Here is an 18,838-nt window from a genome sequence, read left to right on the forward strand (position 1 = left end):
AAATATGTAGGACTGACACTTGACACGTGTCTCACTTTCAGAAAGCACTGCATGAAATGGAAGTTGAAAGTTTCCACCGGGATCAATCTCCTACGGAAACTGGCCAGATCACAGTGGGGTAGTCAATCTGAAACAATCCGACCATCTGCAGTGGCAGTATGCTATTCTACGGCAGAGTATACCTGTCCTGTTTGGTATAATTCAACTCGTGCCAAACCCGTGGATGTAGCTCTAGACGAAACCTGCAGAATTATAACAGGCTGCTCGAAATCCACTCCAGTCGAATGGCTTTACCGTCTCACGGGAATAGCACCACCACCTGTTCGAAGAGAGACAGCTGCGAACAAGGAAAGAAAGGGAGTGGAACGGGAAACTACCCATCCTCTGTAAGGGCACGAACCGCATCTGCAACAACTAAAGTCGAGGAAGTTCATCAGAGGAACTTAGAACCACAGCTGAAAAAGCTAGTTTACAGCTAAGGAGGGCTACGACCCACCTTCCCCTGGCTGGAAAAGAATTGTTGTAGCTTTATCTCCAGGCCATGACGGGGAATGGACGACGTGGTAGTCCCTGAATAGACTGAGATCCAGAGTTGGAAGACGAATAACTAACTTGGCAAGATGGGGATACACTGATACAGATGATATTCGGTGTGACTGTGGAGAAGAACAGACAGTTTGGCACTTACTTTGGTGTCGATTGTGCCCAGTCTCGTGTACAGAAGACGATCGTCAACAAGCGACAGAAAATGCACTCGAAGTGGCCAAGTTTTGGTCAAAAGTACATGCGTGTACCTGTATGTTTCTGACACGAGAATAATAATAATAGTAGGCTAATGAACCGATATCAAATGGAATCCCTTTTCTGAAAAGCCACACTAACAAATTATGCCTCAATACACACATTTTTGAAAATACATTCACTTTACGTTCCCCCAAAAAACAGTAAAATTGATGCCACTGGGAACAAAGATAACTAGTTTGTTCACCAGGTTAAGGCCCCTGTTTCCATTGTTCAAACCGGCACATTTTGTGAGTACTCGATAATTTCCGTGTCGTCGTCACCCCCTTTCGTTGTATGTGATATAGTAGTACGTGGCACAGAGTAGGCAGTAAGTGTGTAAGTGCACTGTCAGCACTGATCCAGAGGCAAAAATACTCTCCCTGTACCCCTCTGACGTAGTGAGGTGTTCCCACACGGGACATAACTTCACGGTCAGACTGGTCACGTGTCTTCCTTTAACGTTTAAATCCACCGACGGTAGAGTAAGCAAATTTTCACCGGTCTGTATTACGAGCCGCCAACCTGAGGCGACAGCGGAAATATGCGAAACTGCGTGCTGGGCAGAGTACAGTGTGAGTGCCTCACTTTATCCCACGAGTTTCTTCTGCGAGCAGTATCGAAAGCGATTGCGGGCCGAATCCGGCCTGTGGGCCACCAGTTGCCACCTGTGGCGTACGTATGTGAACAAAATAAGTTAGTTCACTATAAACATTAAAGTGATATTCGTTATTCATTCCGATTTGGTATATTGAACTGAACTGAGAAGTTATGGATGTAGTCTGGATAAAGTATGTTTTGTGAATACATGTGCTGTTAACTCAGCTGGAATTTTGCAAGTTATTTTGTAGAAATGTGGTGCAGCAATTATAAATTTCAATGCAATAACAGGTGGAGCAGAAGTTCGAGAGACATCCAAAGCCACAACGGTCACAAAAAACAGGTAACAAAATTTGAATTGAACGATTCATATCCGGGGATATGTGTGTGTGTGCGAGTGTATACCTGTCCTTTTTTCCCCCTAAGGTAAGTCTTTCCGCTCCCGGGATTGGAATGACTCCTTACCCTCTCCCTTAAAACCCACATCCTTTCGTCTTTCCTTCTCCGTATCTATGAGCTACGATATACAGTGGTAATGCGAGACACAACAACAATTTTCATGTTGACTTTGACTTCTTGTCCATCGCTCAGTATTGTGGCAGTAGGGGTACTCATTAACCTGCCATCTAGCATAAAACGAGAAATTGGGAATCCCCGTCATTAGTCACTGCTTCTGCAACCTATCTGATTATCCAGATTCAGGAATTGAAAAAATGTTTTGTTAATTACGTGGCTTGTAGCAGCAGTGTTATAATGTATACTCTCTCTCTCTCTCTCTTATCCCGACTTGTGGGGTCTACTGTGTTATCAATGGATTTGGTGGGATTAGTTGGTGGGGTGGCCAAATGCTGTTCCTGTGACCAGCGTCGAGTGATGAGGACAACACAAACACCCAGTCATCTCAAGGCAGGTGAAAATCTTTGACCCTGCCAGGAATCGAACCCGGGACCCTGTGCTCAGGAAGCGAGAACGCTACTGCGAGACCACGAGCTGCGGACTGTTATCATCAATAATGTTTAGTAATACATAAAGACAAGTTGTCATTTAACATTGTTGCAAGAATCTCGATAAGTTCTTTATTGGTTTACTTCAATTTTTACAGGATAGTGTAATAAATGTTTGCACAAACATAGGGAGGATTTCATGAAGGATGGATCTCATTTCACCAAGAGTGTCTTTCCGCTGTCCACCTAACCTTCGTAACCTGTTAGTTCATCCCTATGAAATCCCCAAACCACCATCCTACCCTCTGGCTCCGACCTGCCAGCACTTTCATTTGGTAAGTCACATCATCTTGTGTGACTTACGAAATGAAAGTTCTGGCAGGTCGACAGACACACAAACAAACACAAACATACACACAAAATTCAAGCTTTCGCAACAAACTGTTGCCTCATCAGGACATATTTAAAATATGTCTGCTTGTGTCTGTATATGTGTGGATGGATATGTGTGTGTGTGTGTGCGCGTGTATACCCGTCCTTTTTTCCCCCTAAGGTAAGTCTTTCCGCTCCCGGGATTGGAATGACTCCTTACCCCCTCCCTTAAAACCCACATCCTTTCGTCTTTCCCTCTCCTTCCCTCTTTCCTGATGAGGCAACAGTTTGTTGCGAAAGCTTGAATTTTGTGTGTATGTTTGTGTTTGTTTGTGTGTGTGTCGACCTGGCAGCACTTTCATTTGGTAAGTCACATCATCTTTGTTTTTAGATATATTTTTCCTACGTGGAAAATATATATATATATATATATATATATATATATATATATATATATATATATATATATAATGGAAGGAAACATTCCACGTGGGAAAAATTATATATAAAAACAAAGATGAGGTGACTTACCGAACAAAAGCGCTGGCAGGTCGATAGACACACAAACAAACACAAACACACACACAAAATTCAAGCTTTCGCAACAAACTGTTGCCTCATCAGGAAAGAGGGAAGGAGAGGGGAACCCCACTTCCTTTCGTCTTCCCCTCTCCTTCCCTCTTTCCTGATGAGGCAACAGTTTGTTGCGAAAGCTTGAATTTTGTGTGTGTGTTTGTGTTTGTTTGTGTGTCTATCGACCTGCCAGCGCTTTTGTTCGGTAAGTCACCTCATCTTTGTTTTTATATATATATATATATGGTTAAAATTAATGATATGGTCGATCTGCCAGCACTTTCATTTGGTAAGTCACATCATCTTTGTATTATTATTATTATTATTCACTTTTGGGCCCTACTGGACCACGCGAAGTACAATCACGGGGCATTCAGTTATTTTCTTTTAGACTTTCTCTCTGCCCAAATTGTTTTCATTCTCTCGGAATGAGCTCTTTTCCTTTCATCAGACCATGTGGTTCCAGTTTTCTTTGGTTTTTCAGCTTGACCAACTACCCAGTCATGAATTTTTGCCCAAATAATTTTCTGTCTCTATATATATATATATATATATATATATATATATATATATATATATATATATATATCCTTTCGTCTTCCCCTCTCCTTCCCTCTTTCCTGATGAGGCAACAATTTGTTGCGAAAGCTTGAATTTTGTGTGTATGTTTGTGTTTGTTTGTGGTCTATCGACCTGCCAGCGTTTTTGTTCGGTAAGTCACCTCATCTTTGTATTTATATATATATATATATATATATATATATATATAGAATTTGAGAACTTTTCAAGATTTTTATTAAAAATACTTCCCCGTGATATGGTATATATATTTATATGGTATATTTATATGGTATATTTATATGGTATATATATTTATATACCATATATTTTAAAGAAATATATGGTCGATGTCCAACTGAACATTTAGTAAGTATCTCAAATAAATCGTTGAATAATTTTTCAAGATATTGCTAACAATGTTTCCTCTTTATATCTTTTGCTTGTGCCTTTTTCCCGCAGTGACGCAGGGTCAGCATGGTTAATCGGATTTGGCAAGGTTAATTTGAGGGGTATATATATATATATATATATATATATATATATATATATATATATATATATATATATATTAAAAAAGGGGAAACATCTGGTGGCAGGCAGAGCATCCGGCCACCCCTCAAATTAACCTTGCCAAATCCGATTAACCATGCTGACCCTGCGTCACTGTGGGAAAAAGGCACAAGCAAAAGATATAAAGAGGAAACATTGTTAGCAATATCTTGAAAAATTATTCAACGATTTATTTGAGATACTTACTAAATGTTCAGTTGGACATCGACCATATATTTCTTTAAAATATATGGTATATAAATATATATACCATATCACGGGGAAGTATTTTTAATAAAAATCTTGAAAAGTTCTCAAATTCTTTATTTCACAATTTTTGCACAATAGTCTAATAATATTTGGATGGACATAGGCTAAATTTTTATAAATTCGCATTGTAACTAAATGTATATACAACATATAAAAAGGTCTCCAAGAGTTCTTGACTAGTTATTTTCAGATTTTTACGCTATACTTTAATAAACAAATATAAAAATGGTAAAGGTTGTTAGCAAATTTCTTAACAGGTTTTGACCAATTAACTTCAAATTTTTACATTGTATTCATGTAAACATTTAGATGGACATAGGCTATATAATTTTTAACCCACATTGTACAGGTTTTCTGTTAAAATCAGCTGCAAGAAAGAAAATTATGTGCAGTTTCATTTTCTTTCTTGTAGCAAGTTTTAGTTGCAATTACAGGGCATTAAAACCATTAGACAAAGTGTTGTTCCCATATACAGAGTGTACATAAAGTCCGGGAACACTTTCAATTATTTATTGCACAAGAACCAAACATTTTACAGATGTCATACATATGTCGTTTTGAAGAGAATCCCTGATAGTTTCTTCATATATACCGCCACAGCATAGTTTGGTAATTTGCCGACAGTCAGCAGTGGTCGCAAACATGGCGAGTTCAGGTGCGGAGCGAGCTTTCTGTGTGTTGGAGTTTGACAAAAACGAGTGTGCTACAACTGTTCAACGGATGTTTAGAACGAAGTACGGTAAGAAGTCACCAATAAGGAAGGTCATTTACCACTGGCACAACAAATTTGTTATGTAGGGTCGCTTGTGCCTGGCAAAGAGATGTGGACGTCCCAGTGTGAGTGAAGTGAATGTGGAGCACGTACGAGAGAGATTCGTAAGGAGTCCAAAGAAATCGGTGCGTCGTGCATCCCGTGAACTCGAAATGGTTCCAATGACAGTGTGCAAAGTCCTGCGACAGAAGCTGTCAGTGAAACCATTCAAATTGGAGCTAGTGCAGAAGCTCAGTGATGATGACAAAGACAAGCATTTTGAGTTTTGTTCGCAGTTGCAACAATTGAATGAGGATAGTGATGGCATTGTTGATCTCTTAATTTTTAGCAACGAAATCACTTTTCACACTAATGGGAAAGTGAACAGGTATAATTGTCGAATCTGGGATACAAAGCATCCACACGAATGCGTTGAATTCGAGCGTGATTCCCCAGAGGTAAATGTTTTTTGTGCCTCGCCACGTCAAAAACTTCTTCGCTGAGAGCACTGTCACTGGATATTTCTACTTGGAAATGTTACAGCAATGGCTGATACCTGAAATACAATCGGACTCTCCCTTCATCTTTCAGCAGGATGGGGCTCCACCCCATTTTTGTCTCGAAGTTTGTGGGTACCTGAACACAGAGCTGCAGCATCGACGGATCGGCCGTGCTGCAGATCTCGCTCCGTGTGACTTTTTTTGTGGGGACACATTAAAGATCTGATGCGTGTGCCGCCTCTAGCACGTGATGTGGAAGAGCTCCGGGAGACAGTTCGGGAAGCGACTGCCACAGTCGACGATGCCGTGCTGGGACGGGTACGGCAAGAATTCAGTTACCGTATTGACATCGGCCGGGTCACTCGTGGTTCGCGTATCGAATGATTGTAAAAACGACTTTCAGAGTTTCTTTTCAATATGTATCTGTACAATGTTTTGTTCTGGAGCAATAAATAATTGAAAGTGTTCCTGGACTTTGCGTACATCCTGCATATTCTTTTCCCTTATATAACAATGGAAAATTGAGAATGGAATGTAACAGTATTACAAAAACAAAAGTTGTTCATCACCGTATAGCAGAGATGCCGAGTCGTAGATAGGCCCAACAAAAAGACAATTTGTGACAGTCTTTTTGCCGTGCCTATCTGTAACTCAGCATCTCTGCTATAAGGCGTGTAGCAACTTTCCTTTTCATAATATTGTTACTTTTCCCTTATATATAATTTTAAAGAAAAATTGTGTACTCATCTACGTGTCATTTTTGTTTTCTTCCCTGCAGTCGGTTTTAAAAGAAAGTGGATAGTTATTGGCTTACGATTAGAATACTAGTCTGAAACTTTTGAATCCTATCCGTTTGCAAATTAAAGCTATGCAAGACATTGCGTAGAAGGTACTATACTCACAGGTCTAGGAACGGAGTACGACACCCGGGCGTCCGCTCCGTCACGGGAGGGCGGGCCACCGTATTGCCCGGGTCCCGTTCCACTGCCCTCCGGAACCGCCACAGTGGGCCGGGAGGCAGACCGTCGATGGAGAAGTACAGAGTCCCGAGAGGAGGACTCGGGACTAATGCGAGGTACGGCGGTGGAAGCCCGGGCTCGTAGAAGCCGCGTGCCGCCCCGTGTCCAGTCGGTCCTCCGGCGTGGCCCTCTCGTCCCTGTAGACGCTGCTGGACTGTGCTCAAATGAGGGTTTTTTACGCTCGTACACGGTCAACTCGTGTCAGCGTGCCGTCTCCGACTGCACTCGGAGCCACACATCTGTGGCCCGAGGGTTCGGTAACGGCTTTCCTCGCCCTGAAATTTGTTTAAATGTACAAAAGCAGGGACTTGTAAGTTAAAAAAGTACCTTTCACAGAAGTTAAACAATGTAAAATCCAGCATGGAATGTAACAATATTTGAGAAGGAAAGTTGCTACTCACCATATAGGGGAAATGCTGAGTTGCGATAGACGCAACAAGAAGATTCACACAATTATAGCTTTCGGCCTTTAAGGCCTTTGTCAGCAATAGACACACGCACACACACACACACACACACACACACACACACACACACACACACAAGTGCGCGTGTGTGTATGTATGTCTATTGCTGACATAGGCCTTAAAGGCCGAAAGCTATAATTGTGTGAATCTTCATGTTGCGCCTATCGCAACTCAGCATTTCCCCTATATGGTGAGTAGCAACTTTCCTTCTCAAATATTTTCACAGAAGTTATCCGAAGTCGGCACTTCGTCACACGTGTAGAAGGCGTAGGCTTCGTATATCTCACTACGATAGGCTGTAGAAATGGAACCGGAGGAGTTATCGAGCTGAAAGTTTGTACGTATCTGTCAGAGACATAGGGGAACATTCCTGAGAAGTTTCATCGGATTCAGAGGTGGTCGAGCGGGGACCCGTGCTCCACTTGGCACGGAATGACCCTACTGTACTTCTTTATGTGTATATTGTTAAATAATGTAGTGGAATTTTGTGTCGTGCATAGTAGTTAAGCAGCTGTCGTCGTTAAAAGCATTGTGCTACAGGGTGTGTTTGTTTTGTCTGCAGGTCACCTGGAGTGACACGATGAAGTCGCCCGAATTTTACGACTGCGGAGACGAGCTCGTCGGTGACCTGATGTCCAAGGTAAGGCGACTGCACGATAGTCTTGTTTCCACACCGGTACTTGTACGTCCTACTCTTCTTTTAATTGCTTTCCTGTACCAAAGGAACCTTCAGAAGTTCTAAGAGTGATGCATACAAGTTTTTATTTAATGTGAGAGTTTTTAAAGCACACATTCCTTTTCTTGGTGTCTCAATGTCTGGTGCCAGGCATTTTTTATAGACGAGACTAGAAAATTGAAACTGTATAAACATAGGCCTCTAAATGTAATCACCAATAAAGTGAAATACGTAAAATGGCATACCTTATTAAAGTGTAATGCTGAAGAACGAACAGGGACGAGCGCCGTACACAGAGTATCGTGGTAAGATATTGAAGATCGTAATCGCCCACCTCGATCAGTAACGTAACTACCACGTGACTGCTGAGAATAAAATCTGTGTGTCGACCAGTGCACCGTTCGTATTGTCGTGTCTGGTGAAGGACAGTGGTAGATGCATGTGACTTCACTTTGTAGAAGTGCTTAGTGGCAAGTTTGTATGTCTGTGAGCAGAAGCATCATTAATTAGTTTATTTATTAAACATTCATTCATCAAATATTTGGTATGGGATATAGCTTGTTTTGTTCATTAGTACAGCTAATGCTTGGAGGACAGTGAGGGTTAGTTTCATTCCAGAATTACTGGCAATGACAAACTAATACTTGGGTGGTTTCGTAAGCCCGGTAAATTTTCGTGAAAGAATTTTACATTTTTGATGTGCCTTTGTGATTAGTTGGCCCGATCTGTTCAAATCGATCAGTGTGTCGACTCTGATCGAAAGTGCAGGAAACAGAGTTTTGTGGTGTTATTAAAATTTTCATTCAAAGCATTGGACTGCCTCACAATTCAATACAGAATTGGATAAAGTTCACTCGGACTCTGCACAGTCGTTGAAGATCTTTCACATTCGGATTAACAAATTTAAACAGGATCGGACAAGAACCGAAGACGGAGTGCACTCCGGCTATCAGATTGAGGTCACTGCAAAAGAAACCGTTCGTAAAATCCACAATAGTGGTAATGCGAGACAGCTGAAAAACATTGAGTGTGTGCTGAGACCGTGGGCATCTCAACTGAGCAAGTGCACAATATCCTGCACGGAGGGTTATCTGTGAAGAAGCTGTATGCGAGGTGCGCGCATACCGTAGACAGAAAGTGAATCAGACTCAGCGATTTGGCACAATGTCTGGTGATGTCGAATCTCAATCCGCAAGACTTTTTATGCCGGTTTGTGGCTGTCGTTGAAACCAGAGTCAAAACATCGGTCAGAACAATGGACAAAGGTCGGTGAAAGTGCACCGAAGAAAGCAGAGACCGTTTCGTCAGCCGGTATGGTGACGGCAACTGCTTTTTCGGATTCCAAATGAATGATCCTCATAGTTTACCTGGAAAAAGTAGAACTGTAACTGGATCCTATTGTATCTCATTGTTAGATTGTTTGAAACTTATGTTGGCTGAAAAAAGACCAAGGTTTAACTTCTTCGTGTTCTGTAACTTGGAACTTTGACTTTGTAGGAAGAAATTTTCATAAAATGAGGAAGTGATAAATGCAGTTAACAAGTGTTTTACAGAGTTTGACGGAACCAATTTTTTCGATGGGATGAAAAAGCCAGAGGATTGCTGGAACGAGTGTATACCCCTCAAAGGAGACTGTGTGTAGGTGTAAGGTGAGTTGTTTACAAAACAAACATTTATTCTTCTTTTACCGTGCTTATCAAACCACCCTCATAGACTGGCCAAGTCTATGTCCTAAGCATCACTAAGGCAATTTTAAAATCGGAACTATTTAGCTAGATCAGGAGGCAGCATGTAGAATATTGTACTAGGAGGCAGTATGTAGAATATTGGAGTACGGTCCAAAAACGTGGCACGCTACCGATGCCGAAGCTGTGTTTCAAACAGAAGTTGTATAATTCTGAACCGGAATGGAGACAGAGTAAACCTGTGATGGGACTCGTGACTGCTCGTGGGAACTCTGAGTAACACTTACACACGATGGGTAAGAGGCCCGTAAGTGTAGTCTGACAAGGAGAGGTCTCTAGCAGTGCAATCAACTTTTTGAAACTATCTGTACGTTTGATGTAGGTTAAGATCCCCAGGTATCATACACTGCAGCCATTTACCACCAGGGCCCTCGTTTGCGAGTAATTGAAGAAAAAAAATTCGATATTTTGCGCGACACTCGGTAGCCCTAAAATAGTCTCATTGTGTGGTGTGGTTGTGTTGTATAATGGACAGGATAACAGCTTCGCATGCAGGAAGTTATACATTCGAAACTTGTCAGGTGCCGTAAGTTTATTTATTTTTAAATTTTTGTCAAAATGACTTTGATCGTCATTTTTATTCAGATAATTGATTTAAACGTAATTTTTTAATGTCAGTCCTTCATCACACAACTTTTAACATAATACCAACTTCTTCATTTGCTTTCATTTTTCTTCCTATCCTTCTTTCTCCACTTGAAATCTTTTTTCGTGTGTCTAAACAAACACATAGGAGCACTACTCACTCACACACACGAGGCTACTGTCGTCTCCAGGCACTAACGGAAGAAAGACTCGATTTCATAGTTTAGCCTACTTTTAAATATACCTGTCTGCTGCTCAGTGTCACCTCTTTGTGGTTAATAGCAATCTACCCTTATCAGTATTGTTGTTATTTCGTCCCAGGTTTAACAGCAGACCGGGATTAGGACCGAGATTTACCACTTGTCGCCGTTTTAGCTCCACACTCGAGAAGGCAGTGAACTGGAGAACTGCAGTGTAGGAGCCGAATTGCCCTCTGTACTGCATACTCCAGCAGGGGAGGCAGTGCAGACGGGTCTGTCGTGGAAGGGTGCCCAGTCACACGAGGCGGTCGCCGCACACTGTCGTACCACTAGAACACCGGTACACACACAATGTCCCCGTTTGCCTGATGTTTCTCGTGTGTCCTTCCAATCGTTGAAACGTTCATTTTCAAAGATTTTACACCCCCACATTCGAGTGGGCGTACTTTCCTCGTAATGCATCTCTGGCCGTACGATCGTATGATCGTGTTTGCTCCTTATTCTCTTTTCTTGCAGTTTGTTCTTATTTAGCAAAATCATTAGGTCGATCAATATTATCGATAATTTTTAACTCTTGTTGTTGTTATCTTCAGTCAGAAGACTGTTTTGATGCAGTTCTCCTTACTACTCTGTCCTGTGTGAGCGTCTTCATCTCCAAATTACTACAGCAACGTACGTCCTTCTGAATCGGCTTACTGTATTCGTCTCTTCGTCTCCCTCTATGATTTTTCCCTTCCCACACTTCCCTCCAATCCCTTGACGTCTCAGAACGTGTCGTGCCATATCCCGATCCCTTCTTTTGGTCAAGTTGTGTCACAAAATTCTCGCCTACCCTATTCAGTACTTCCCCATTAGTTGCACGATTGACCCATCTAATCTTCGCCATTCTTGTGTAGCGTCACATTTCGCAACCTTCTATTCTCTTTTTATCTAAACTGTTTACCGTCCATTTTTCACTTCCGTATGTGGTTACACTCCGGGCAAATAACTGAAGAAAACACTTCTGACACTTAAATCTAAATTCAGTGTTACCAAATGTGTCGTAACAGTGAAAGGAACGGTCACGGGGTTGCCGCTAACGAAAACGCAGCGGGACCGGACGGGAGCGGCCCGCGAACAGACGAGACGGACGAACGGGAATGGGAGGACGGGCGCGAGGATGGACGACCGAGCTGGACACCGAGATCGACAGTGGCACACGTGACGTAAACACGATGTCTGTAAGCGAAATACCGAAAGACTCGATGCGAATACCGGACTGCTTCGCCGAGTGAGAGGCGGGCGACTTCATACCCAACAGGGTACGTCGCTACCGGCTGCCGGGACCGCGTGCTCCACAGTGGCGTCCTCACGTTAGACTCGGGGCCGGGATCGCGCGCAGCCACGGTGTACGGCGCGACTGCTGCAGAGACCTCTAGCGGTCGTCGAGTTCCGTGCCGTCCGGCGCGGATTCGAAACCCGCGGCGCTCGGTACCAGACAATGCATCTTCTTTAGAAAAGCTTTTCTTGCCGTCGGCAGGCTACATTTTATATCCTCTCTACTTCATCCGTCGTCGGTAATTTTGTTGACTAAATAGCAAAACTCCTTTACTACTTTAAGTGTCTCATTTCCTAATCTAATTCCCTCAGCATCACTCGATTTAATTTGATTACATTTCATTATCATTTTGCTTTTGTTGATCATCATCTTATATCCTCCTTTCATGACACTGTCCATTCTGTTCAACTGCTGTGCCAAGTCGTTTGCTATCTACGAGAGGATTACAGTGTCATAAGCAAACTGCAAAGTTTTGATTTTTTCTTCCTGTACTTCAATTCCTACTCCAAATTTTCCTTTGGTTTCCTTTACTGGTTGTTCAGTGTACATATTGAATAACACGGGGGATAGGCTACACTGTCAAAAGCACGAATAATCGCCTTTCGTAGTGGGGACTGCTACGATACGTGCGGGAAGATAGTCGGCGAGGTTCCGAAGGCACCGACACGGATGTGAAGCGACGCCGACTCTGGTGCAGTGGCCAGCCGCACTAGATTTCTCGATCGAAGATCCGCGGCGCAAAAAGACCGATCGAGGTGGTCCTGCAGATTAAAGACTGGTGTTAAATCTTGGGGAGTTTGGTAGCCGTGGGTTACGGTAAACTCGTCCCGGTGCTCCTCGACCCACACACGTACGCTGCGAGCTGCGAACACGTCACACTGCCCTGCCAGTAGATGACGTCGTGCCGAGGGAAAAGCTGCGGCACCTAGGGGTGGACTCGGTCCCCGAGGATAGGTGCGTACTCGCTTCCGGAGTGACGAGATCACTGAGGTATGCCACGAAAACATTCCCCAGACTGTAAAGCTCCCTCCTCTGCTCTGATCCTTCACTTTAAGACGTTTTACGCTGTGTGCGCCAGTGGTACACGTCCATTTGTGATACTGACTCGCGAATTCCGGCCTCCGTCACGGATGGACGGCAGTTGGCACGGCGCACAAATCGGGCACCTGCCGCGGAGGCCCGTGCCCTGCGACGTTCACTGAACGGTTGTCGGGGCGACACTGTCAGTAGTGCCTCGGTTCAGCTGGACGGTCAGTTGCTCAACATTCGGACGTAACTTCGCCTGTAGACGTCTCTGCCGCTGCCGTTCGCCCCTACCGTCTGCGGCCCTCGGAGGAACACAGTTGCCACGGCAATGTGTTTGGGCAGCACTATTTTCCCGTGCGCAGTACACTTTTACCGTGGCGACACACAAACAGTTTACAGACTTAGCTGTTTCAGAAATGCTTTCACATTGGCCCAAAAACCAGTGACGGTGCCTTTTGGACTGGAGACAAATCACTCTGTTTTCACATTACGACGAGGAATGCACTATTTCCAGTCACCGCCCCCCCCGTCCCTGACATGCTTTATTTGCCTTCCGCACTAGGGTTGCCTCCTGTCATCTGAGAGTGGTTATTGCATGTCAGCATCGAATATAGTCGGTGAACACGTTACTGTCACTGGACTGTGTATCAGGAGTATTATCACTGTGACAAATCACAATTTTGGTAGTGAATTAGGAAATGATGTAAGTTGGATTTTGAACAGGAGAATGGTGTCTGTGGAAAGATAGTTGGCACAGCATTTTCAGTCAATTCAGCCATATTCCTAGGAAATTCTTTCAGTTCTCCTTTGTCCACAACAGTCGGTTTTATTGATACGCGATGCAGAGAAATGTTTTAACCGTGCCCCGGGATGTTTGAAATCGGAAAAGTCCGTCGGGATGTGACGCATTTGGACACTTTGTCGAATGACGTCAGTTGGCGGTGAAAATATAGTCCTCCTTCCAGGTTTCGAGTCAGTATTTCGATGTCAGAGGGCACTACACCTGTATGACATTTTACCCTAGGGTAAACATGGCACAGAAGCCACAAATTGTGCTAGGGGTATTTCACTGTGTAACAGAGCTGGAGCAAACATGATTTAGAAATTGGTACATAACAACATTTTACTTTATCTGCTGTAGTTTTTTCTCCCCTAATGTCCTTAATAGAGCCAACTTTTTCAGTGTTAATGAAAGCTCTCTCTCTCTCTCTCTCTCTCTCTCTCTCTCTCTCTCTCTCTCTCTCTTTAATGAAAATGTTTTCATTTCTTTCCAAAGTTCTTCACAGCATAGGCTTTTTCATTTTCCAGGTAATGTAAAACGTAAACCATTTTTAGGTTTCAGATATTTGGCCTTTTCTGTGGAAGAACTCTAATAGGAAAAAAAGATATCCAAGTCCTCGTGTAAAATGTAACGCAAATGAGTGTGGCAAGAATAAGCTGTCTTCAGATGTTAGCAGACATCATCACTGTCTTTCTTGTGGTGTCAGTGCCAAAAACAAACCCTTCCCTAGTAACCTGTGTTGATGATCAATCTGAATGCCACCATTTGAAATACATTGCATAATGTTTGGACATCTTGTTCCATTCCTAGGAAACAAATTAACTCCTCTGATGCCATTTGGAAGAAGATATTTTGGAAGGTTTAGCTTCTCACTATTAGTGATTGAAGGCCCTGGATGAAATAATTCTGTGAAAGGTTTTCCCTCTGTCTTTGGTCCTAAGTGTGTTAAATGAGTTTCCTCACTGATAATTTATCAATGTGGTGACAGTAAAACATCATTTGTACAAAACTTCGATGATGTTAGCTACTGTGCAATTGGAATTCTTGTTTACATGTGAGAGCTTGTCTTTATCATTCCCGGTGTTTATTACTTGCTATGTTGCTTACAGAGCAAATAATATAATTTGTTGACGATTTTTTAATGTAGCACTTTATGTCACAGGAACCCGAGTGTGTTACGATGCAGAAAGAGAAACCGTGTGACGATGATGTGCAACCTGGAGAGCTGGACCCTCCACAGGTACGGAAGTCCTCATATTCCCAGTCACTTTATTCATTTTCCTCCTTGTCCATTTTATTTCTGTTTTCAAGGTACAGTTCTAGAGCACCCAACAGGACCGGATACTGATCTTTTATTGTGATCTTTTATTGCACTTTAGTGTGTGGTTTGTTAGGCTCAAGCCGAGATTATTTTGATCCACAGAAGAGCACTACAGAGAGTGTGGAAGTACCCAAAAGGAAGATGCTTTGAAGGTAGGTGCCAAATGTCCCACAAAAGCTCGCTCGCAGCATTTCGGGAACCGATACAAAGTATAAATCTCAGAATATGCTAGTCCCCCAAAGTATCAGTCCCATTGATGAGACCACGAAGGCGAGTTTAGACTAATCGCAGAGAACGTGAAGCAATTTGAGATGTCATTTGTCACGCACTCTATATGAAGTTCAAACAGGAAGAAATCCTAATACACTGTACGCTGGGAAGTACCCTCTCCCTATTACTGTGCAGTGGTTTGGAGAGTGTATATACAGATGACATACAAATTTAAAATTAGAAAAAATGGATATATCACATATAACTTCTTCAGATGACATAATCTTTTCACTTTTTCCAATAAAATGTTTATTTCCACCTTTGGCAAATAGGAACAGAATCAAAGTCTACCACTACACTGTCGCACGAGTCCCGATGCTCAACTAATTCCAAAACCCGTTACAAGGTGGGGTCGGGATACTTAAGAATGTATTATGTAAATTTAAGGTGAAGGGGCAAGAAAGGAAAGAAAAGAAAAGAAACTGTTTACGTCAACTGCATCGGAAGTTTATGTGAAATCAGCGGTGACGAATGAAAATTATGCCGGACTGGGATCTCCCGCTTACTAGGCAAGTGTATTAACAGTTCTGTCCGTGTCCTCTGTGCTCGCTACTCTGAGATTCCTCCAGGAGGTCGAACGTAATTGTGTACTTGCACTGAAGGTAGGTGGATTCGTTGCCCATCGAGGCAAATCGGTTGTACGAATGTGTGGTGCCTGTTCACTTGTCACCGCTGATTCTGCATAAAGTCCCGGTGTAGCTGACGTCGTCAGTTCCTTCCCTTCCCTTTCCTTTGCTTTCTGCCCCCCCTCCCCCCTCTTCCTCCAATTTACACTATATGTAGCACAGCTGCAGTTTCTGCTTGGGATCTGTTCTTTCGGAGATGTCCAAAAGATTTGTTTTGGTGGACAACGAATCCACCACCTTCGGTGCGGATGCACAGTTATATCGGACCTCCTGCCGGAATGCTAAAATAGTGAGCACTTAGGACACAGGTGGGAACTGCAGATAGGTGCTGCTGTGTGGGAATGCAGGTCGGGGGGAAGGTGTGTCGAGGTAGTATGCGCAGTTGCGTTAAACTCCGCAGTGGTTGACACAGCTGCCTAGCGAGCTGGAGATCCTGGGTTTGCATCCCTTTTCGGCACATTTTTTCACTCGTCACTGCCAATTCCGCATAAAATCCCAATTCAGCTGACGTCGATAGTTCCTTGCGTGACCTTTCTTTTCTCCTTCTTTCACCTTCAGTTTATGTAATACGTATCACAGCTGCGGATTCCACGTGGTGTCAGTTCTTTTGGACTTGTCCGAGAGACCGGACACCACGCATACACGTAACTTAAAAATCTGTTCACGTATGCGAGGATCTGACACCTCATTAATCTGTTTGTCATAGTATTTGTCTGGTGCAGCAATTAGTTCTTTGTAAAAAAAAATTTCAGGGTGGGTGGTGGGAAAAAGTCTGCAGACTAACGGGTGTACAGACACACAAACTGTCACAAGAAAACGAGGTTGCCGGATCCTACTGTCAGTGTGATACGCTGTGAAGTGCGAGTCGAGCTCTGCACAGTATTCGAACCGTTCGTCTTGTCGAGAATCGAATGCGAGGAATGGCGGTACATTTCGCTGCGGCAGTGTCACGGGTGCCAGGTACGGCGCCGCCTTGTCTGTTCGTGTGGTGAGCAGTCTGGGAATTGTGTCCAATAACTGTTGTAGCCTCTGTGCCTGAACTCAACAATCTGAGTTACTAGTTCTCGGAGGGGTGGGGATCGGGGGTGGCCACGATGAAACACACACACACACACACACACACACACACACACACACACACACACACGCACGCACACATGCAAAAGAAGGCTTGTACAAAAGTAGAGTGCAATCACTAAGCTATGCTGGAGGAATGTATGAATGAAAGTCACTATAAGTGTCAGCCTATGAAAAGTGCAAAAACCACAGTCAGTTGCAGGACGAACATTCTGAAACACACAGGACACTGAAGCAGTCCAGTGCGTGAGCACGTATAATGACCACAGTTCTGCAAGAAATACACACAATAAATGCCGTCGCCAGTTGTCTGTACGGCAAGAGGTAGAAGCGAGGAGCAATCGGTCGTAGTTTTTCCTCGTCACCTTTTCTTTCGTTGTCTCGTCAGTGGACGACAGAGAGCAAAATAGTAAGTTGCACACCTAGTGTTTAATGAACTTATTTTACTTAATTTGCAAGGCCCGGTCAGTATTTGGAACGAGTCCTCGAGATGGGGTGAGCCCGATACCCACGATAGGAACAGAGGCCGAGTGCCGACACTTAGACTAGACAGACGGAGCCGAACAGACTGACCTAGAGTTCAGTGTGGCGTCCTCCGAGTCGGCTCCGTGACGGTGCCAGCCGCACGGGCCGAGGAGGGTACGCCACGGGGCCGGCCGCCGATTGGCGGCACGGTCACACGTTCGCTGTCGACTTCTGAATGTGCGGGGTGAGCAGAGTATCGGTAGCACACGACACCTCACACACTGTGTAATAATTTGAAGCTGCACTTTCAATACGTACAAGGTGTGTCGGTAACGTGAGTTGAAGTTAACGCTTTTAGTGGGTTCTGTGGGGTCCCGCCCACTCGTCTCTTATAGGATGCCTAAAGGATGCCACTTTCTCGGATAGCTGTACGATAATTCGAGCAAATCACATTAATGGTTTTTGTTACAATAAATGTAGATTGACAATGCTTAACTTTAGTTTACAATGTCCTGTCACGAGCTATTGGCGACGTGCAAATAATCAGCATCTTTCACTGCATAGAATGTCTGCAAGTAATGGGTACGGATCACAAGTAACAGCTCTTCTAGCACTCTCTTCTCATCTGGGTCTACTAGTGTCCGTCCTCTACTGTCCGTCTGAGCCTTTTCGGATAGAGGCCGCTCGTGTCGTGGTGCGGTCCTAGTCGGCGTGCTATTGGCTGGTGCCGTCTCGCAGCCTACTCTGCTCTCGTTTTCTTCACCTCTGTGCCGGCGCTGGCCAGAACAGGTTCTATAGTATTTGTCGGTGTATCGATTTACGCAGCGTGGTAAACCTTCTAATAAAGACAACTTTGTCGAAATACCTCTGGTTACAGATTATCTGGAGGCAATAAAAATGAGCGAAGGCGTAAATATACATTTCAAACTGCTTCCAGGTAGAAGACATCCCTGGTGCTATTAATTTTTTGTACACTGTACGCAGTCCAGTATTTATAATTGTTTCGTTTGAAACAAAGGTTATGGACAACAGATACAAAATTTAATAAAAAGGGAAATACTTGAATCACAGACATTGCAAATGCCTGTCCTTTCCATTCGTAAAGACAGAAACGGCAAACAGAACTACGTACAAAGTGAAGTCCTCTCTCGCCTCGATGAATCCCGTCTCGTATTACGTCTGTTCTTTCGAAAATGTGCCTTTTCACTATTGAAACTGAGGTCGCACGTTCTGTTTTTTGAAACCTGCTTGTCCCTCGGAGCTACTCCGTAAGTCCCCATTTCTGGATGCAGTCCTACCCTACACCAGGCTCTTCACAGTTTCAAATACAGCAGTCTCTTGCTCTTACATGCCTCATCAGCA

At 43.6% G+C, this 18,838-nt stretch overlaps 1 protein-coding gene across 5 annotated transcripts in view; it reads left to right on the forward strand.

Annotated features, from left to right (window-relative positions):
* Window positions 1–18,838, forward strand: part of LOC124720049 — a 158,032-nt gene that overhangs the window by 58,721 nt on the left and 80,473 nt on the right. For all 5 annotated transcript variants that reach the window (XM_047245307.1, XM_047245310.1, XM_047245311.1 and 2 more), the window contains 2 exons: window positions 7,949–8,026; window positions 14,880–14,957. In XM_047245307.1, coding sequence (XP_047101263.1) covers window positions 7,949–8,026; window positions 14,880–14,957 — 156 coding nt within the window. The remainder of the gene's footprint in view (window positions 1–7,948; window positions 8,027–14,879; window positions 14,958–18,838) is intronic.

Source organism: Schistocerca piceifrons, chromosome 11 (assembly GCF_021461385.2).
Source record: "Schistocerca piceifrons isolate TAMUIC-IGC-003096 chromosome 11, iqSchPice1.1, whole genome shotgun sequence".
NCBI lineage: Eukaryota > Metazoa > Arthropoda > Insecta > Orthoptera > Acrididae > Schistocerca > Schistocerca piceifrons.